The sequence below is a fragment of the Hemitrygon akajei genome, chromosome 16 (assembly GCF_048418815.1).
Source record: "Hemitrygon akajei chromosome 16, sHemAka1.3, whole genome shotgun sequence".
Lineage (NCBI taxonomy): Eukaryota > Metazoa > Chordata > Chondrichthyes > Myliobatiformes > Dasyatidae > Hemitrygon > Hemitrygon akajei.
Genome location: NC_133139.1, coordinates 32,384,473 through 32,407,280, shown reverse-complemented (window position 1 = coordinate 32,407,280; position 22,808 = coordinate 32,384,473). Strand labels below are relative to the sequence as shown.

The following is a 22,808-nucleotide window of genomic DNA, read 5'->3' as shown; positions in this document are numbered from 1 at the left end:
GTAAATCAATCGCTGTTTTACTTCCCTATAACTAATGTTTTCCATGTGCCTTTGTCTCTCCAGTCCTCCAAATCAGTGCACACCCAGTGTTTGTAGCAATGGTTGTTGGAAGATTGTTGACTTTCACAGGAGGTGATGTCAGATTTCCTCAGAGGCCATCTCCACTGCTCTGGATTAAAGGCTACAGGGTGCACAACCTCAGTATTAGAAGCAGAACTTTGTGTTGGTTGGCTGAAAAGAGGGAACACACATGCAGTGACCCAAGGGAAAAGAAGTTTCTTGCATCCTGGATCCACCGCCTCTCCACATGCAGTGCTTCAGCACTTTCAGTAATCTAGTAAAGGACTGAAGGCTAGACAGCTGTATCAGCCTCTAAGCCCCTTTGTGCACTAAAATCTGCAGCTGTGACAGAGCAAGTTGGACTTCACATGCACCACTGAGCACTGACTGGGTCCACTCATGTACCAATACTGACAGTCGCCACAGGTTTTCTGCCTGTTCATTTTGTTGAGAATGCTCATCAGCTTTTCTTAAAGGCCTCATTTGAGTCCTCAGGCCAGGAGCCTGAATACCACCTCAACCTCCACTGATGAGCAGCTACTGTCATTACCCCAGTTGTTGGTTAATCCCTCTCAGTGATTCATCACGCCAAACGTGGGCAACCAGGTCCAGCAGAGAGAATGCTGTAGTTGGCATGGGCCAGTGGGCCATGGATCTGTTCCAAGCTGTATTACTCCATGATCATGTGCTGACCACAACTGCTATCCTCTAATTCACACCGTGTTAGGATCCAATCTGGCAGATGCATGTGAAATAATCTGACCACAGGCCTCCTTGCTCTTTCTTCTTTGCCAGAACAGGACCTAGTCTGGACTGCTCTGGTATTAGAGGATCAGAATCAGATTTATCAGGGTTCACAGGATTAAAGCAGTGCCAAGGGGAAGGGCAGGGAAAGTAAGAGGCGCATGCCTTGCAGCTTGTAAATCAGATGACCCGGATGCAATGTGGAGAACGTAGGATGTGGAAAAGGCAAGACAGCATTTGATCGAATGTAGCATTAAGGCATCCTGGTACAACTGAAGTTGACAGTCATGAATCAGATATCAATTCAGTGGCTAGAATTACACCACAGGGAAGGAAAAATGGTTGTGGTTGTTGAAGATCAGTCATCCTAGTCCGAGGATATCTTTGCTGGTGTTCCTCGGAATAATGTCTTAAGTCTAACAACCTTAAGCTGTTTCATTCACCACGGGAGAGATATAGGATTACTTACTGATGATTGCACTATGTTCGACTTTATTCACAAATCCTCAGCAAGTGATTCTATCTGCAAGCAATAGTAACCTAGGTAATATTCAGGCACTGGCTGACAAGTGACAGGTTGTACTCATGCCATGAGTGACCGAATGAGAATCTCCAGTGACAGAGTCCAACTACCTAGCCTTGACATCCACTGCTATTATCATCACCAAATTCTCCACTATCAACACCCTAAGGACTATTGACCAGATACTCTACAGGATTAGTCATAAATACTCTGGCTACAAGAGCAGGTCAGAGGCTGTTATCCTATTAATGTGCCAAGATCTTTATGTCAGCTACAGCTTGCAAATCAGAGGTATGATAGAATATTCCACTTGCCTGGATGAGTGCAGCTCCAACAACCTGAACACTATTAAGGATGAAGCAGCCCACATAACTAGTACCTATTTAGAACATAGACATCTACAGCACATTATAGGCCCTTTGGCCCACAATGTTGTGCCAACTACGTGACCTACTCCAGAAACTGCTCAGAATTTCCCTACTGCATAGCCTTCTATTTTTCTAAGCTTCAAGTACCTAAGAATCTCTTAAAAGGCCCTGTTGCATCCGCTTCCACCACCATCACTGACAGTGCATTCCACACACCCACCACTCTCTGTGTGAAAAATTTACCCCTGACATCCCCTCTGTACCTGCTTCCAAGCACCTTAAAACTATGCCCCCTCGTGTTAGCCATTTCAGCCCTGAGAAAAGGCCTTTGGCTATCCACACAATCAATGGTTCTCATCTTATCCACTTCTATCAGGTCACCTCTCATCCTCCGTCACTCCAAGGAGAAAAGGCCAAGTTCACTCAACCTATCCTCGTAAGGCACACTCTCCAATCCAGGCAACATTCTTGTAGATCTCCTCTGCACCCTTTCTATACTATCCACATCCTTCCTGTAGTGAGGTGACCAGAACAGAACGCAGTACTCCAAGTGGGGTCTGTCCAAGGTCTTATATAACTATAACATTACCTCATGGCTCTTGAACTCAATCCCATGTTTGATGAATGCCAACACACCACATGCCTTCTTAACCACACAGTCAACCTGCGCAGCAGCTTCGAGTGCCCTATTGACATGGATCCCAAGATCTCTCTAATCCTCCACACTGCCATTTATATTACCATTTATATGTACCTATTATGTCTTACCATTTATATTATATTCTGCCTATTTACTACCTTAATCATTCACTTCTACCATACCAGTGCACACCAGTTGCTTTGAGAGCCACGTACAAGATGCAGTGGTTTCTCACGTACTACCCCTCTTCAGAACCTCTGACCTCAATCACCAAGGAGGACAAGTACCTCACATATCAGGAAATAAACCCTTCTGCATGTTCTCTTCCAAGTCACACATCCTTGTGACCGGTCCTCCTTTGTAAATGGGTCTAAAATGTGCAACTCCCTCCTCAACAGCACCATTTGGAGTGCTGCAGTTCAATTATGTGACTCAGGAATGACAATAAATACCAGGTTTGTTGGTGATGCCAACATCCTGAGAAACTGGCGGGGGGGGGGGGGGGGCGGAATCAGCGGTGCAGCTTAACTCTAAGCAGGACAGGCAGTTTTAACTGGTGCTGGCAAGTTATGATCCTGTGCTCCCTGCTAAGTATGTAGCCTGTGAAGAGCATTACACAAAGGAATCATTATAGTGAGCAGGCAGCATGATGTTGCTCAGTCAGTTCACCTCCTGTGGAACCCCTAGTGCACTCAGCCCTCTCATGCTTACATAATTCCCAAGTTTACAAAAACTGCCTAATTACATTCCTTATTTCACCTTTGCTTTTCATCTCAAACTTGATGTCAGCTTTCATTTCTCCATCTGACTTGTCACTCCACCTTGTGACCTGCTGGATTTTGACTCTCATGGCCAAACCTTACCTCAACTTGAGTGTGTTACTAAATAACCCACAGGAATTGTGCTTGAGAAGATATTGACCATCTACCCTTCTGTTACTAAAACATTCAACTATTAATATACTTAAGTTATTGGATACCATATGAAAATGGTATGATAAATACAGAAACCCCACACCCCTGAATTATAGTCTCACTGTTCAACACGGGCTGAGATGGACCTGTAATTCTATTGCAATAATACTCCAGATGAGAGAGTAGCATTGCAGAATAAACCTCCTCCCTTCTTTGGCAACAACTATTTCCAAAAGTATTGTTTATTTTATCTTCTAAACTCTCATTGAAGTACCAGTGCTTGCAGCCTGTGAACCTGAACATTGCCAATAGGTCTATTTCCCCACAAACATGAAACTGTCTCAGGAAAAGGCAAACCATGCAGTAAATGGGCTCCTGATGTACATTTCCCAATACTGTGATACAAACTTTTCCACTCTTTGACCTTTGATTAAAATGTAATTTAAAAAAAACTAAGTCAAAACTCACCAATCGCTGGTCCAGTTCCAGGAAGGCCTGAAAAAGCTGGTCCAATTCCAATTGGCCCCATTCCACCAGGCCTGACCACACCAGGTCTAATTCCACCAGGATCGACTCCACCAGGGCCAAATACACCAGGGCCAATTCCACCAGGCCCGCTCACACCTGGTCCAACTGCAGCAGGAAAGCCTGGATATCCTAAGCCAGGGTAAGCAGGTCCGAAGGGAAGGCCTTCAATGCAGAGTCTCCGATACTCATCTGAAAGACATTTTGTTAGGTGAAAAGTGACTCATGCTGTGGGAAGCAGAGGAAGTTAACAAAATGTAAGTTATAACACAAAGCTTTTCATAGGAATCAATTCCTCTGGCCCCAAAACCCCTCCAGTCATTGAATTCCCAATGAGGGCTCCTGTTGCAAAGTTCTATGCGGGGTAGGGTTCTGAAAAACCTTGGCTGCGATGCACTCACTGAGATAGCTGCAAATTAATCATGTTGATTGTGCTGAATCAGTGATAGTTCTAGAGTAGGCAATGGTGAGCAAGGAAAGCAGATCAGGACTCAGTGCAGGGAATCTGGTGTTGCTTGTGGATGGGCAATTTACCTTAAATGAGCTAATACAATGATTGATAATTGCACTCCTCATTTCCCCTCATTAGCATCAGAACAGAGCAAGCCTTTGAGAGAGCTCCAACAACAGCAAATGCCTGAAATGGGAAGTAATGGAAGGTTTGGCTGAACCACCGGATTCTGTAACACGAGAAAATCTTAAAATGCTGGAAATCCAAAGCAACACACACAAAGTGCTGGAGGTACTCAGCAGGCCAGGCAGCATCCATGGAAAAGAGTAAACAGTCGACGGTTTGGGCCAAGACACTTCAGCAGGACTCCTGAAGAAGGGTCTCAGTCCAAAATGTCGACTGTTTACTCTTTTTCATTGGATTCTGTGCATTTTACCAAATACTGAGAACCTGATGTCACTAATTATGTAACTAAGTTCAAAGGAGATGTGTGGAGCCAATTTTTTTTAACACAGAGTGGTGGGTGCCTGGAATGTGCTAGGAAAATACATTGAAGGTGTTTAAAAGGCTCTTACATAGGTGCATGACTAGTGTGTTAGCTAAGGGATTAGGTTCATTAGGTGCTTAATTACTAGATTAATTAAAGCAGCACAACATTTTAGGTCAAAAGGCTTGTTCCAAGCAGTACTGTTCTACATTGTATGTAATTAATAACAATGGCTTTGGGGAAAGCCACAGCAACTAGGTCTCTGGCATTGAGTATAGCTCTGTGGCCAAGAAGGGAGGGGGGAGAAGAGCAGTGGTGATAGGGGATTCAATAGCTCATCTACATGAGAGGGTCTGTGGATATGACAGACTCCTGCATGGTATGTTGCCTCTTAGATACCACGAGCAGAAATGTCCACAGCATTCTAAAGAGGGAGGGTGACCAAAGTTCAAAGTGAATTTATTATCTAAGTACATATATGTCACCCTATACAGCCCTGAGGTTCATTTTCTTGTGGACATACACAATAAATCCATAATAGAATTAATGAAAGACTGCACCAACTTGGGTGTTCAACCAGCATGCAAAAGAGAACAAACTGAGCAAATACAAAAAGAAAGAAATAATAATAATAAACAAATAAGAAATAAATATCAAAAACATGAGATGAAGAGTCCTTGGAAGTGAGTCCATTGGTTGTGGGAGCAGTGCAATGCTGAGGCAAGTGAAGTTGAGTGATGTTATTGCCTGATGGTTGAGGGGTAATAATTGTGCCTGAACCCGAGTCCTGAGACTCCGTACCTTCTTCCCGATGGTAGCAGCGAGAAGAGAACATGTCCTGGGTGGTGGGGGTCTCTGATGATGGATGCTGTTTTCCTGCGACAAAGCTCTATGTGCTAAATGATGAGGAGGGCTTTACCTGTGATGGACTGGGCCGCATCCATTACTTCTCGTAGGATTTTCTGTTCAAGGGCATTGGTGTTTCCATAATAAACTGTGATGCAGCCAGTCAATATATTCTCCGCTACACATCTATAGAAGTATGTCCAAGTTTTAGATGTCATGCCAATCTTTGCAAACTCCCAAGGAAGTAGAGGCGCTATCGTACTTTCTTCATAATTGCCCTCACAAGCTGGTCCCAGGACAGGTCCTCCGAAATAATAACACAGAGGAATTTAAAGTTGCTGACTCTCGCCACCTCTGGTCCCCTGATGAGGACTGGCTCATGGACCTCTGGTTTCCTCCTCCTGAGGTCAATAATCAGTTCCTTGGTCCTGCTGACATTAAGTAAGAGGTTGTTGCCTTGGCACACTCAGCAAGATTTTCAATCTCCATCCTATATGCTGATTCGTCACCACCTTTGATTCAGCCAATGGCAGTGGTGTTATCAACAAACTTAAATATGGCATTGGAGCTGTGACAGCCATAAGTGTAAATCAAGTAGAGCAGGGGGCTATGCATACAGGCTTGTAGTGCACCTGTGCTGATGGAGATTGTGGAGACGTTGCTGCCAATCTGAACTGATTGGGGTCTGCAAGTGAGGAAATTGAGGATCCAATTACACAAGGAGGTAGTGAGGCCAAGTTCTTAGAGTTTATTGAGGGGATGATGGTATTGAATGCTGAGCTGTAGTCGAGAGAGAGCATCGTGATTTAGGTATACATCTTTGCTGTCCAGATGTTCCAGAGTTGAGTGAAGAGTCAATGAGATGGCATCTGTCATGGACCTGTTGCTCCTGTGGGCAAACTGGAGCAGATGCAAATTGCTTCTCATACAGGAGTTGATACGTTTCATCAGCAATCTCTCAAAACATTTCATTACTGTGAATGTAAGTGTTACTGGATGATAAGTCATTGAGACAGGTTACCACATTCTTCATAGGCACTGGTATAATTGAAGCCTGCCTGAAGCAGGTGGGTACTCCAGATACCCAGACTGCCGAAGCGAAAGGTTATAGAGAAGATTAGGACCCGTCAGAAATCGTGATACAATTTGGTATAAACAGCGTTGATAGGAAAAATGATGAGGTCCTGAAGAGTGAATGTAGGGTGCAAAGTGGGAAACTAAAAAGGAGGACTAGTAATATCTGGATAGCTGCCTCTGCCTGTGCCATGCACCAGTGAGGATTAGGGTAGGATGATATGGCAGTTAAATATGTGGCTGAAGAAATGTTCAGGAGGCAGTGTTTAATATATCTGTATCACTGGAATCTCTTTTGGGGAAGGTATAACACAGACAAAAGGGTTGTGAGGAGGACTGATATCCACGCAGGCTGCTTTGCTAGAGCTGTTGGAGACGGTTTAAAATAGGTCAGCAGGGGTTGGAAACCAGAGAGGTAGATCAGAGGATAGAGCATCTGGTGTACAGGTAGATGCAGCATGTAGAGAGACTGTGAGGAAGGACATAATTGCAGTCAGTTGGATGGGTTGACATCTATTTTAAGGCAAGATAAATCAGGAGCAAGGGAGATGAACTTAGAGCATGGATCAGTACATGAACTAATACGTTGTTGCCATTACAACAAGGGCAGGAATGGCTAGTGGATGTTCTGGGGTTTAAATGTTTCAAAAGGGACAGAGCGGGAAGGTAAAAAAGGTGGGGGACTGCACGACAGTTAGGGATATTATCGCAGCTGCAGAAAGGGAGGACAGCATGGAAGGATCGTCTAATAAGTCAGTATGGGCGGAGGTCAGAAACAGGAAGGGAGCAGTCACTATTGGGACTATTCTACAAACCCATCCCCAATGGCAACAGAGACCATAAGGAGCAGATCAGGAGACACATTTTGTAAAGGTACAGGCCTGTTCTCATGGGTGACTTCAACTTCCCTAATATTGACTGGCACCTCTTTAGTGCAAAATGTACGGATGAAGTAGAATTTGTTAAGTGTGTCCAGGAAGGATTCCTGATACAATATGTACACAGGCCAACTAGAGGAGAGTCCATATTGGATCTAGTACTACGCAGTGAACCTGATCAGGTGTCAGATCTCTCAGAGGATGAACATTTTAGGAGATAATGACCACAACTGTCATTTTATCTTTAAATAAATAAATTAACTCCCTGACCTTTACCATAGCCTTGGACAGGGAGAGGAGCAAACGGTATGGAAAAGTATTTAATTAGGGGAAGGTGAATTGTTTTCCTATTAAGCAGGAACTTGACAGTGAAAATTGCCATATGTACTCAAGGAAATGCACAACAGCAATGTGGGAGATTGTTTAGGGTGGACTTACATGTAATTCTGGATAGGTTTGTTCTATGACACAGGTAAAGAAATGTAGGGTGAAGGAACAATGGTTGACAAGAGACGCAAAGCATCTAGTCAAGAGGAAGGATAAAAGACATACTTAAGGATTGGCAAGCAAGAATCAGACAGGGCTCAATCAGGTAGCCAGGAAGAGGCTTAAGAAGGAATTTAGGAGAGCTGGAAGGGGACATGAGAAGATCTTGGTGAGCAGGGTTATGGAAAATCCAAGGCATTCTACATGTACATGAAGAACAGAATGATGACTAGAGTGAGGGTAGGACCGATCAGGGATAACAGGAAAGCGTGTGCCTGGAGTCAGAGGAAGTTCTTAATGAATACTTTGCTTCATTCAGTATTCACTAGTGAGAGGACAGCACAACTAATGTGCTGGAACATGTCAATGTTAAGAAAAAAATGTTAAAAAAAATAAAAAAAATGTGCTGGAATCTTTGAAGAATGTTAGGAAAGATAATTCCCAGCCTGAACGGGATATACCCCAAGTTACTATGGGAAGCAAGAGTAGACTGGCCACAGGTGGTTGCAGGAGGCAGAGGTGTGGCTAGAAATCAACCTCCTACCTCCTTACAGGCAGAGACCATAGAGCAAGGCTCCAGAAATAAGGATACTGAAGAGGCGGTTGAGAGAGGTAGAGGTGCAGCTACTGGGCCATGTTCAAGGACTTGTCTGTGGAGTTGATCTGAATGAATACACCACAGTTGTCACAGACCTTATAAAAAGAGTTGTAGATGAGCCTTCCTCAACCAGAGGCCTTGGATGAACCATGAGATCTGAGGTCTGCCGATGGCTAGATCAGTCGCATTAACAGATGTGGTGACCAAGTAAAATACAAGAAGTCCAGGTACAATCTCCGGAAAGCCATCTCACATGCCAAGTGGCAATTCTGGGCCAAACGCAAGTCACTGAAGGATGTCCGACAGTTGTGGCAGGGCTTGAATACTATCACCTCCTACAAAGTAAAACTAAGTGACATGGGTGACAACAAGGTTTCGCACCCGGTTGAGCTCAATTTGACTGTTATACATGGAGGCACCTTCACAAACTCCCACAGTCTCAGATGACCCTGTGATTTCAGTCTCTGAGGCCGATGTGAGAGCATCCTTCAGGAAGGTGAACCCACAGAAAGCATCTGGCCCAGATGAGTTACCAGGCTGAGTACTAAAGACCTGTGCTGATCAACTGCAATATCTTTAACTTCTTGTCTCGGCAGTCTGAGGTACCCACCTACTTCAAGCAGGCTTCAATTATATCAGTGCCTAAGAAGAATGTAGTAACTTGCCTATGGTCCAGTAGCACTTACATCCACTGTGATGAAGTACTTTGAGAGGTTGGTGATGAAACATATCAACTCCTGTTTCAGAAGTGACTTGGATCGGCTCCAATTTGTCTACCGTAATACCACGTCAACAGCAGATACCATTTCATTGTATCTTCAGCCCTGAAACATCTGGACAATGAAGATGAATCTTCGTTGATTATGTTCAATACTATCATCCCCTCAAAACTAATCAATAAACTTTAAGACCTGGGCTTCAATACCTCCTTCTACAACTGTATCCTCAATTTCCACACTTTCAAACCCTGGTCAGTTTGGATTGACAACGACATCTCCTCCACAATCACCATCAGCACAAGTGTACCACAAGGCTGTGTGCTTAGCCCCCTGTGTAATTATGACTATGAGGCTCAGCACAGCTCCAATGTCATATTTAAGTTTACTGATGACACTACTGTCGTCGGCCAAATCAGCATATAGGAGTAAGATTTAAAATCTGGCTGAATGGTGCCACAACAACAACCTCTCACTCAATGTCAGCAAATCCAAAGAGCTGATTATTCTGAGTCAGTCCTCATCGGGGGATTTGAGGTGGGAATGGTCAGTAACTTCAAATTCCTTGAGAGGGTTTGTCCTGGGTCCAGCGCATAAGTGCCGTAACCTCTACTTCCTTAGATGTTTGTGAAGATTTGTCGTGTCACCTAAAACTTTGACAAACTTCTATAGATGCGTGGTGGAGAGTATATTAACTGGACGCAGCATCATCATCAAGGACCCCCAGCACCAGGCCATGCTCTCTTCTTGCCGCTGCTATCAGGAAGATTGTATAGGAGCCTTAAGACCCACACTACCAGGTTCAGGAACAGTTATTACCCCTCAACCTTGAACCAAAGGAGATAACTTCACTCAACTTCACTCACCCCATTTTGCGAACTGTTCCCACAACCTATGGGTCACTTTTAAGGACTCTTCATCTCATGTACTTGATATTTAGTGCTTGCTTGTTTGTTTGTTTATTATTATTCTTTCTTTCTTTTTATATTTGCACAATTTGTTTACTTTGAACTTTTGAGTTTATGTAATAAATCCATTCCTGAACACTTCTAATGAGGAAGTTACAGGAAGGATAGAGAAAGAACTAGTTTTGCAACAAAATTACTTTGAACTGAAGCTGAGGTTCAAAAAATCACATCAAGACTTGGTTGCAGCAAGAAATCTCTGAACGCTATCCTGCACTTTGTAAAAAAGGTCAAGATACCCCTTACTGACGTTCCAACATCATATTTAGTTCAGCACAGTTTTCATGCAGTTGCTCAACTTTTTTCAAAGCAACGAAACAGACTGCAAACGTGGGGATCTGAGCCTCCTTCTTCTGAGCGACATTCAGCTCAGTGTTGAGAAGCTGATGTCACTGTACCAAGTCCATCTATCTCATTGAAAGGTGTAAAAGCAATTATTTGTCACTGCTTTGAATTTGCAGTTCCCATTTACTTTCACTGTTTATTGTAAATCAAAATTTTTATAGCTTTTATGCAATAATCGGAAAGGGAGAGGGGTTGCTGGGGATGTGGTCTGGAAGCCAAGGTGGGGGGGGGGGCGGTAACCCAAAAAGTTCGGGAACTACAGATCTATCCAATCAAAATTCCATATCTGCTTATCCCTCTTTTCTATAAAGTTCTCCAGCTTTGCAGTATTTCCAGATATGCACAGTCCCTTAGTCCTTTGCTCCTGAACCTCATGTAAATAAAACTGATGAATAACAGAAATTGCTGAAATGTCAAAAGATGAAGTTCTGAAATCGTAATATATAATTTCATTCTTTAGATTTCTTTCAATACCAGCAACTCCAGGCAACTCACCAGTGATACTGGACACGATGAGAGCAACCTACATTTGAGGCATACACAAAATAGGTTCCATGGTACCATAGCAGCTAGTGAGATGCTAATACAACTCGCGGCGTCAGAGTTTGGAGTTCAATTCTGACATCATCTGCAACAAGTTTGCATATTCTCTCCATGGAATGCATAAGTTTTCTCTGGGTGCTCCGGTATCCTCCCACAGTCCAAAGATGTACCAGTTGGTAGGTTAATTGTTTTTTGTAAATTGTCCCGTGATTAAGCTATGGTTGAATTTTGTGGGAGGGTTACTGGGACAGCACAGCTCGAAGGGCCAGAAGGGCCTACCTACTCTGTGCTGTATCTCTAAATAAACACCGATTGCAGGCCAGGGTTTTGGACACTGTTCTTTTCACATCAATAATATCATGACTGGGACCTCAGCACCGATTTAAAAATGAATGCAACTCCACTGTCCCTCGGAGCAGTGACAGTTAACTATTCATCCACCCACCCCAACCACTCCACACCCACCCTCAGCTGCTTAGTATAGGCAATTATACACGGGCTATTGAGAGCCTTCAGTAATTATTTTTATCTAATTGCTTGCTCTGTCACTCGATATAATATTGGAGCCAGTCCACATCCTAAACATTCTTCGTTAATTGTGATTTGAACTAAGAGGATAGGCAGAACAATATCCAGATGCTTGTACTTCCACAGTGCTGTTAACAGCAAGCAATTTTTGCTTTGATGCTACTTGTAAAAAATTCCTTTGCAGATACAAGGACTATGAGTAACATGAACCATTTAACACAGATGGAGGCCTTAACTGTACAGAACAAGCTGTTTCTATGTCTGCTAAAGTTAACTAGACATACCTAGTTGATAATAAGACCATAAGACATAGGAGCAGAATTATCCAATTTGGCCCATCGAGTTTGCTCCACATTGCAATCAAGGCCGATCCTTTTTTACCCTCCTCAGCTCCAATCCCCGGCCTTCTTCCTGTAACCTTTGAGGCTGTGTCCAATTATGAACCTATCAAGCTCTGCCTTAAATACACCCAATAACCTGGCCTCCTCAGCTGCCTGTGGTAATAAATTCCACAAATTCATCACTCACTGGCTGAAGCAATTCCTCCACTTCTCCGTTTTAAATGGATGCCACTCTATCCTGAGGCTGTGCCCTCTTGTCCTAGACTCCCCCACCATGGGAAGCATCCTTTCCACATCTACTCTGTCTAGACCTTTCAACATTCGAAAGGTTTCAATGAAATCTCCCTTCATCCTTCTAAATTCCAGCAAGTACAGACCCAGAGCTATCAAACATTCCTCATATGATAACCCTTTTATTCCTGGACTCATCCTTGCAAACTTCCTCAGAACCCTCTCCAATGCCAGCACATTTTCTAAGGTGGGGAGCCCAAAACTGTTCACAATTCTCAAGGTGAAGCCACACCAGTGCCTTAAAAAGTCTCAGCATCACATCCCTGCTCTTGAATGCATGACCTTGCAATGAATGCTAACATTGCATTTGCCTTTCTCACCACTGACTCTACCTACAAGTAAACCTTTAGGGCACAATGACACCCAAGTTCTGTTGCATCTACAGATTTTTGAATTTTCTCCCTATTTAGAAAATAATCTGCACATTTATTTCTTCTACCAAAGTGCATGACCATGCATTTTCCAACTTTGTATTTCATTTGCTACTTTCTTGCCCATTCTCCCAATCTGCCTAAGTCCTTCTGCAGCCTATCTGTTTCCTCAACACTATCTGTCCCCCTACCAATCTTCGTATCATCTACAAACTTGGCAACAAAGCCATCTATTTCATCATCTAAATCATTGATATACAGCATAAAAAGAAGCAGTCCCAACACCAACCCCTGAGGAATACTGGCAGCCAACCAGAGGAGGAACATCTTATTCCCACTTGCTGTCTCCTACCAATCAGCCAATGCTCTAACCATGGTAGTAATTGTTCTGTAATATCATGGGCTCTTAACTTGGTAAGCAGCCTCATGTGAGGCACCTTGTCAAAAGCTTTCTGAAAATCCAAATATACAATATCCACTGCATCTCCTTTATCTATCCTACTTGTAATCTCTTCAAATAATTCCAACAAGTTTGTCAGGCAGAATTTTCCCTTAAGGAAACCATGTTGAATCTATCATATCTGGTCCCGTGTCACCAAGTACTCCATAACCTCATCCTTACCAATTGACTTCAACATCTTCCCAACCACTGAGGCTAACTGGTCTATAATATCCTTTCTGCTGCCTTACTCCTTTCTTAAAGAGTCGTGACATTTGAAATTTTCCAGTCCTCCAGAACCATGCCAGAGTCCAATGATTTTTGAAACATCATTACAATGACTCCACAATCTCTACCACTACCTCTTTTAGAACCCTAGGGTGCAAATGATCTGGTCCGGGTTACTTATGTACTTTTACATTTTTCAGCTTTTTGAGCACCTTCTCCTGTGTAATAGTAACTGCACTCACTTCTCTTTGCTCACACTCTTCAACACCTGGCACACTGCTAGTGTCTTCCACAGTGAAGGTTGATGCAAAGTAGTCATTTAGTTCATCTGCCATCTCCTTGTCCCCTGTTATTATTTCTCTGGCCTCATTTTCTAGCTGTCCTATATCCACTCTCTTTTATGTTTTACATACTATCCACTTTGATATCGTTTGCTAGCATGCTTTCATATTTCATCTTTTCCCTCCTAATTAGGGTTTTGAGGCATCAATCTTCTGTCAGATGGGTCTCCTTCAAGAGGATTGCATACTGTTTTCACCATCCTCATTGCCAATGTTGTTTGGACCTAGAGTGGTATTTCTATCCACTCCCTTCATCACAACTGATTGAGTGCACTTCCATCTACTTCCCACCCTTGATGCCTAGTCACTACACTGACACCCTACAAATCGTCAAACCATGTCTAATTTTCAATGACATGTCTAATAATATCTCTAAGTACCGCAAACATGAGAAAATCTGCAGTTCCTGGAAATCCAGTTTCTACTCAATATAGAGTTACATAGATAGGTTTTATTTAACTGCTTCAATAAATGGTTGTTTCTAAATTTTAGTGAGCTTTTTGTTTATAAAATCATAGAATGATACAGCATAGTGGGATGCTAGACAGCCTATCATGGCTGTACCAATGTTTTGGAACAGATATTCAATCAGTCCTAGCAACACATAGGAAATGCTGGAGGAACTGCGCAGGCCAGGCAGCATCTATAGAAAAGAGTAAATCCTGATGAAGGGACTCAGCTGAAATGTCGACTGTTTACTCTTTTCCATAGCTGAATTCCTAGAGCATTTTGTGTTTATTGCTTCAAGCACTGCAACCCTGATTCCAGGCAGTCTCCAGACCAACTGACCCCCCCATCCCCCACAGGAATTTTAAATGTGATGGAACTGTGGCATATAGTTTAAGTCACTATTTTAGATACTGAAGGAAATCCAGATCTGCATGTTTTGCTTAGCAACAATTAATTATGATTTGTTTTTTTTTTGTATGTGAAAGAGGAGTCTGAGCCAATAATGATGTTATTGATTCCAAAGTTATTTCCAAGCCCTGTGGACCTATTGTGTTCTCCACAAAAAAAAAAACCAGACTAAAAACATTGAATGTAATACTTCATCAACCATCAGATTAGAGCATGCTTATGATCTACTCCAGGATATACTTCAAGTCAGTTAACAAAGATCTGACATTCAGAAAGGGCAAAATCTGACTCTTGCTTTGGTGCTCCCTGTCATGTCTTCAGCATGAGACTGACCGGTTGCCGAGTGTTTACTTACCAGAGCCCCTGACAGGACACATCTCTGGAGTGTGGCCTGCTGCCCAGCATCGCCCTGAGTCACAGCAGCACTGCATCTTGGTATAATGTCCGTGAAGTTCTCCTGCGCATCGACCACCCAGCAGGCTGTTGAAGCAGGTGCCAGATCTCTGGTCTGGAAAAGAATGAGGAGGGTTACAATAGGAGTGCATCTACAAGCTCCTTGTTGATTCAGAGGCTGCATTTTTCTGATGGATTATCATAAAACACCTCAAATTGTTGGAAAATACTGCTCACCAACACATTGCTCTGGATAAAGCACAGCTGTTCCTCGCCATGTCTGCTTAACCTCATTATCTATCTACAAACCATCACACAACTCAATCCTTGGAAATGACCCTGCATGTTGGGGTCCTGAGTTCAACTGATCCTGACAAATGACCCATTGTAAACTGTCTGGAAATAATTTACTCCAGATGGGAAAACAGGAAAATGCATCAATACTTGTGCTGCAATGTTTCACACATTTGATTGCCTCGGCAATATTCCCAAAGCCTGTCGAGCTTTCCTAACCCTAAGAACTTCCAGTAATATTCACAATTTACTTCATTCTTTATGGTCCTTTGAGGTCTCAACTAGCCTTTTTAATTCATAAATTATTAAGGATGGAATGGTGCCACTTTGAACTGGTGCCACTTTGAACTGGTGCCACTCCAGTTTGCAAACAAATAAGGGTATACAGTAAGAATTGGCAGGCCATCCATTGCTGCATCATCTCCTCAGCAAAGTGAAACACTGAGAGCATGAAGCAGGCTCAGGTTTCTCAGATTCCTTGAGATCGGATATGTTGATTCTAAAACTTCTGATAAAGGTCTAACTATATACTTGCTATAAAAAGTACTGTGAACTTAGAAACATGTTCAGGTGAAGTGTTGAAGATCCTAAGCTGACAAAAAAAAATATTCAGTGGGTCTTAATGGTCATCACTTAGTGTTATCAATGGATGCAGCTTACTGGAAGCAAAAACAGGCTCATAAAATTAAAGCTGAACATGAAAGGTGTGTTCAAAATCATGCTTGTGCATGTCAAGTTTGCCCAATAAAGCCTGTATAAATGTATAATATCTATGTACATGCTGACATGTACAGTGCAGTTAGACAACTAAGTAATCTCTTTTACCTGCATTAGGCCCATATCCTTCTAGACCTTTGCCCATTTGTGCCTTTCTAAAGGTCTTTTAATCATCATGATTGTATCTGATTCCACCTCCTCTGGCAGTACATTCCAGACATTGAAACGCTTTGCGTAAAAAATCTGTGCCCTCTGGATTGTGCTGCCCCTCCCATGGAAAAAGGGTATCATCTACCCTATCAGTGCTTCTCAGAATACACCTCCAATAAGTGATCAGTCAACCTGGAAAGGCAAGTCCAGAATATCTGATGTTTTCCCATAACTAAAATTCCTCCAAAACATTCGGGTGAAATTCCTCTGCATTCTCTCCAACACAATCATTTTTGTTCCCATAGTGAGGCATAGCACACAATACTCCAAGTTCAGCTACTGTTTTGCAAAGTTGTAACATAACGTCTGAATTTCTATGTTCTGCGCCCCAACTTACGAATGCCATTAGCCTTTTAAGGAATAGGGATTTGAACCCCAAGACCCCTCTACTCAATAACATACCACAGTACTCCATTGTTTACCCTACTCTGTACGCCCTGTCTGACTTCCCAAAATGTGTCATCTCACATTTATCAATCACGCCTGCATTGAAGCAATGGTATATTGGAGTGCCAAAAAGCTATTCTTTTGAAATGTATTCCAGAAAGTAGAGCTCTTCAATAAATCTTTTAAAGCCAAGAGCATTTTAAAAAAGTTTACAAAATCTTTTTAATCCTACACAATCAGGGGTTGTGGGAGACTACAAAATTTAGAATTGGAGGTCAGGAGAGCTTGGTCCCTGTAATTTCTCTTTGGGAGCTGTGCTTTTGAACGATCTGAACGACCTGGCGTTTTAGTGGTATCCTGAAGGATTTGGCAAACTGGACTCTCAAGAATGCAGGTACAACCATGACCATTGCTGGTGCAGATTGATGCTTTAGACTGGATTTAAGTGGTGATGCCCAGGCCTGAGAGTGTAAAACAAACCGATTTAAAGATTAAAAAGATTAAGGCATTGAGGGTGAGGGCTCACTACTCTGTGCCTTACTCAGCTCAGCACTGAACTGACTCTACAGCTGTAGCCTGCAGCCATCGGGGTCCCGGACTGGTTGCACTCACCTCAGCGCTGAACTGGCTCGGTGGTTGTGGACTCATTTTTGGTGACTCTGTGGTTCATGTTCTGTGTGTTATTTATTTACTTTTTAAATTGTTTGCATGATTTGTTCTTTTTTCCCACACATTGGGTGTTCAAATGTCTTTGTTGTGTGGGTTCTTTTCTGGAGTTTATTGTGTTTCTTTGTTTTGTGGCTGCCTGCAAGAAGACAAATCTTAAGGTTGTAATCAGTATACATACTTTGATAATAAAAGTACTTTGAACTTTGTTGACAATTATGATGTTGGCAGGGCCCATCTTGACTTTTCAACTTTGGTCTGTATACTAAGCACTAGGAAATATTTGTTTCTATTTTAATGAATGAATTTATTCAAAATTAATAAAGCCAAAGAATTCCACATTTGAAGGTGGTGCGAAATTGCAATCTGTGGAGGTAGACAAAGATAGCTCGAATGCAAAATAACTTCAAAAATGCTTCAAAAGCACACTTGAAAAGTAGGCAAAAACATACAAGGGTACCTACAGCGGCACTTCAGTCATATTGCTTATATCTGCAGGCAGATGCAAAGCTAATCAACCTATCTCATGTAGCCCCCTGGTAAGTCTCAGGCTCGCTCAGTTCGCTTCCGTCTAGGGGGAGCAGCCTTCGGCCCCGCCAAACTGGGTAGTCAGCTTGTGTGGATGCTTTGTGGTGTCCCCAACATGCCAAATAACAGACAGTACACCATTAGCGAGTTAAATGATTTCACTTTATAGATCTTCCTGGAACTATGTACTTAATAGAGATACAATATAAAAGGAAAAGTAAAGGTGCCAAACTTATCAAAGTCCAACCACTTTGTGCACAACCGTTGGAGCTCAGTTAACGAAGTCTTCTTGCCACCATTTGATCCCCTGCGACCTCCTCGACCCGCTGCCTGGGACCAACCACGGTGATTGACCAGACTCTCCACACAAATCTGTCCTCATCTCCTCTCCTTCTGAAAATCCTGGGTCTCGGACCCCCACTCTGGGTCCATTCCGTCGCCCAGCTTACAACATCGCGTCTTCTCCCTCTAACCCCCTCGTGCTGTCTCCCCAAAAGTTCGCACAACACTAGCTTACAGACCCACAAGAAAGAATAACATCTATCCCAATTGGTTAACAAATGAATACAATTCTCATTATCAGTAATTATAACCCAAACAAGCTGCGAGAGAAAGCACTCTCTCACCAGTTAACATAACAAAGAAGCATTTTTACTTTTAACATAACAAAGAAACCATTTTATTAGCCTTAGCAGTAACATAAAAGAAGAAACCCCTTACACTCATATGCACTGAATAACTTGGTGGAGGAGTAGATAATTAGATTAGAGTGGAGTAGAGTTCTGTCCAGTACAGGCAAAGCAGAGTGACTGGGCAGCAATTATATTAGTGGCTGAAGTGGGCAAGATTGTTCGACTTTTGATGTTTACAAGTAGCACTGCCTACAGGATTTGTATGGAGAGTAGGTAGGTGCCATTTTTTAACAATCCAGAACTATCACATCCACATGTTCAAGTGAATACAGATAATGCAAATCAGCAATAATTGATGATTAATATGCATAAGGCTTTTTATTTGTACACCAGTCTATTGTTTGTGGTAACACTATAAACAAAGATCTTCTAGCAGACATGAATCTACAAGTTACAGATCACTGTCTATGCAGTCAAGACAAAGTACGAAGAGCATACTGAATATCTTTAAATTATTTAATTAGTGTTCAGTGGAGTATAAGAGCACAAAGAAAAACTCAAAAGAATCAAGTGTGTATTCATACACAGAGAAGCAGTTAATCTTGGTCTGAAAGAAGATGCAAAAGAAATGTAAAACTATCAAAGAAAACAGTAAATAATGGTGACATAAAAATGTCACTCGAATAAATATTTAAAAATCTTCAAAAGGTTAGACGGAATCAGACAAATATCCAGACAGAGACATGAGATGGAACTATAATTGATGATATGAATTGTTAATTAGGTTATGTTAAATAAGGACATGGGAGTTGTTATACTAAATATATTGCAAAGACAAATTTTAGAACAGCTTTGCACTGAGCGTTCTGGTATTTTGAGCATGAGAACAATAGCCAACAGTTTCATTTTTTTGGCCAGGATTATAAAGATCTTGAACAGCCAATTGGTAATGTATTATCACTCAGGATTGCAGAGTCAAGCCAGCTAAAATACTTTCACAGAGTTGGAAAAATACAACACGATTCTCTCAAAGAATATACACTGAATATGAAAAAGAGATTGAAACAGTTTAGTGCCTACAGTCGTTTGAAATCAATCGAGGTGAAAGATGTTGGGATCAGCAAAGCAGACTTTTGAATAATTATGATCCATTTTCTCATATCAATAAATCTCAGATTACTGTCCATATTTCGTACTTAATTTCCATACGATAACTTTATGAAATAAAGTGGTGTTAAAGCAAACACTTACTTTACCATATCTTACAATTTCAAATGGGGCAGCTGAAAGATCAGTGAGAATTGACAATTATTTATTATCAGTGGTCAAGTTGAGCAACAATACACTGATTAGCAAAATTTTTACTGATGGCACATTTCATAACGTTCTATATACCAGAAGATGCAATTGAAATTAGTCAGACTTTGGGTGGAGTTTGGAAGGGAGGCAGTTGAGACTGAGAAATACAGTGAATGACTCATGTTAGAGAAGCAATCCAAAGTTTGTTAGTGAGAGCATACTAATACCACCTAATAAGACTGGCATATGGAAATGCAATGTTGAAGTATGTGTAACAAAGATATGCCTTGTAAAAAAGTAAATAAAATTGCAAGTGTATATCCTAGATTCATATATGCAATAAAATACTCAAGAGACATGTCATTATGAGTACGTATATTACAAGATTTGTCCCAAGAGACTGTGGAAGACCAAGTATAAGATCTTCACATAACTGACTCATGACTTGACACCATCTTCAATTAAGAAATGGATTCGACATGAAAGATGCAAATTCCTTTGGGAATATATATCTATATATATATATATAATTTTCAAAAACAGAAGAGCAGTATAATGTATTTAAGTGAATGATATATATGTATATAAACATATATATCACTTTGCTCTACTGCCAAAGAAGAGGCTGGAGAGCAAAGTGTTGGCCCGTGGAGGTTGGGTGTCGTGGCTTTGCAGGCCAGTCGCTCTGCAAAGTATACACTGCACTTGGAATCACGGGAGAGAGAAGGAGAGCCATTTCTAACATCACAGATGCAGCAGAGAAAGCGTCAAGATGGCTCTGGATAAAGAGGGCGGATCCGTGGGTTGCTGCTAGGGCACAGGCTGGGATCTGATCAACCCTGGTTGGGTCGCCTGGGTGAGGGTGTATGATGTTGAGAGACCCGAAACACCTGACGACCTCAGGTAACATCACTGATGATGTGCCCTAGCTTAGCATCATGCAGAAAAAAAAATTGGATGGGTATATGGACAGGAAAGGAATGGAGGGTTATGGGCTGAATGCGGGTCAGTGGGTCTTGGTGAGAGTAAGCGTTCAGCACGGACTAGAAGGGCCGAGATGGCCTGTTTCCGTGCTGTAATTGTTATATGGTTATATGTTTCTGTAAGAAGAAGAAGAAAATATATAAACAGGCACACACTACAGGGTAACTAGTTGTTGAAATGTGCCCATTCTAGCAGTTCTCTGTGTATCCCATACACTCTGCATTGTTGAGGTTCAAAGCAAGAAACACATGCACACACACATACGCAGATCAGATATACATGCACACTTAGCTACAAGTGCACAAAGTGGGAGTTACAGACACACTCCTACACGTGCAATACCACTTGAATGACACTTTACTCTGTTGTAGTAAAAGACTGCAGACTGAATTTCTCATGAAGTGGAATATTGTGCCCATTCTACCAAGTATGTAAGACCTGTGAGAACATCGAAGCAAGTTTTATTATTAGTTAAAGGACACAGAGTGATCGGGCAAATGTGAGACAGTTGGATGTACGAATGTTGCTCTACAGTTCTATCTTCTTTGACTTACCATTGTTAGATAATGTTTCCAGTCCCCTCAATGTCTCTACTGTTGCTATTCTGTTGCCACCAAGTTCACTGCTAACCCGTTCTCCAACTATTCATCCTAATCATCTCCCTCACACTCCATCAGACAGTCTGGCCCCACCCAACACTACTACTTCTTCTTGTAAAGTTTAACGGTGGTTGGGAGACCAACATAAGGTGCATTATCGCCACCTACTGAGTTGGAGTGTGGAGCAAAGAGACAGGAAGTATACCCACTAAATTCCCCACCAAAACAAAATTCAAATAATATTAAAAAGGCTAATGTTTGTGGCGCAGTGACATCAGCGCCGGACTCCAGAGCTAAGGTTCCTGAGTTTGAATCCAGTCGGGCCGCTCCCGGACATGCTTTCCATCCGTCCCGGGTTGAGTGTCAATCTTGCAACTCAGCCTCGTAAAAAAAAAACCACTGCACTGTGAGAAGGACGTGGGGGACCACTCACAGAATCTTTCCTCCAAGACAACCACTTGAAAAAAATAAGTGGTTGCCGAGGCTCTGGCAGAGTATGGCACACAAAAAAAATGCTTTCCAGAAAGTCAAATACTTATATACATTAAGATAGCAGTGATATTCTAACAAACTTTCCATGTTAAACTCTGTCTGTCCCAAAGATCTCAATTTAGTAATTAGATGTTTTCTTTGCACCTCATAGGAATTGTATTCAAACAATATATACTGCACCATTTCTTGATAAGTGCACTCCCTACAATTGCCCATATCATGCATATCAATTGCAAACAGGAACTTTTTCAACCTTTTATGTCTAATATGTAAACATGAAAGTATTACCTCTCTCCTTTGATACATATCTACCATGAGTTCCCATCATCCTCTGAATTTTATATAAATGTCATCCTTTCTTTTCCTTATCCAGACTTTGTTGCCTCAGTGATTGAATATATTTTTTAATTATGCCTTTCATCTGCCCCTTATGGAAAGACACCACTACATTTACTGTATGTCCTTAATTTTAAATGACTGCTTAGCAGGAATGTCTGCTACCTTGTTTCCTTCAGCTCTGACATAGGCAGGAACACATATGAAATGTACACATAGGCCTAGATCCTGCAGCCTCAGCAAATGTTGTCCAATCTCAAGAAGAATTTCTGGCCTACAATTTGAAGTACTTGTTTTAATAGTTGTCAAGACCAGGAACGAATCAGCACAGAAGTACATAATCAAGGCATATTTCTTCAACACAGTCCAAGGCTAAAATGATAGCAACCATCTCAGATCTGAATATTGATACCTTGTCTGATAATCTTTTCTTAATAGTCACCTAAAACTTTGGAACACAAAAACCTGTACGACCTGTAACTGATTCTTTTGAACCATCTGTGTAGATATGCAAAACTCTAATAACTGTCTTGTATATATTTCTGAACTTCCTGTACCACTGATAAACTATCACTCGTCATCTTGATCTTTCCCTGAAGGCTCAGATCAACCACAAGCAAACAGAAGAAAATGTGGAGAAGTGACAGAAAGGGGCACACTGGGGCCATAATCCACATTAAACAACCCAAGACTTTGTGTCCATTCATTTCC

At 41.9% G+C, this 22,808-nt stretch overlaps 1 protein-coding gene across 2 annotated transcripts in view; it reads right to left on the bottom strand.

The window, feature by feature from the left end:
* fbn2b (fibrillin 2b) overlaps window positions 1–22,808 on the bottom strand; it is a 269,685-nt gene that overhangs the window by 106,538 nt on the left and 140,339 nt on the right. For both annotated transcript variants that reach the window (XM_073068631.1, XM_073068632.1), the window contains exons 10-11: window positions 14,916–15,068; window positions 3,718–3,966 (exon numbers count right to left, since the gene is read on the bottom strand). In XM_073068631.1, the coding sequence (XP_072924732.1) occupies window positions 3,718–3,966; window positions 14,916–15,068 (402 nt within the window). The remainder of the gene's footprint in view (window positions 1–3,717; window positions 3,967–14,915; window positions 15,069–22,808) is intronic.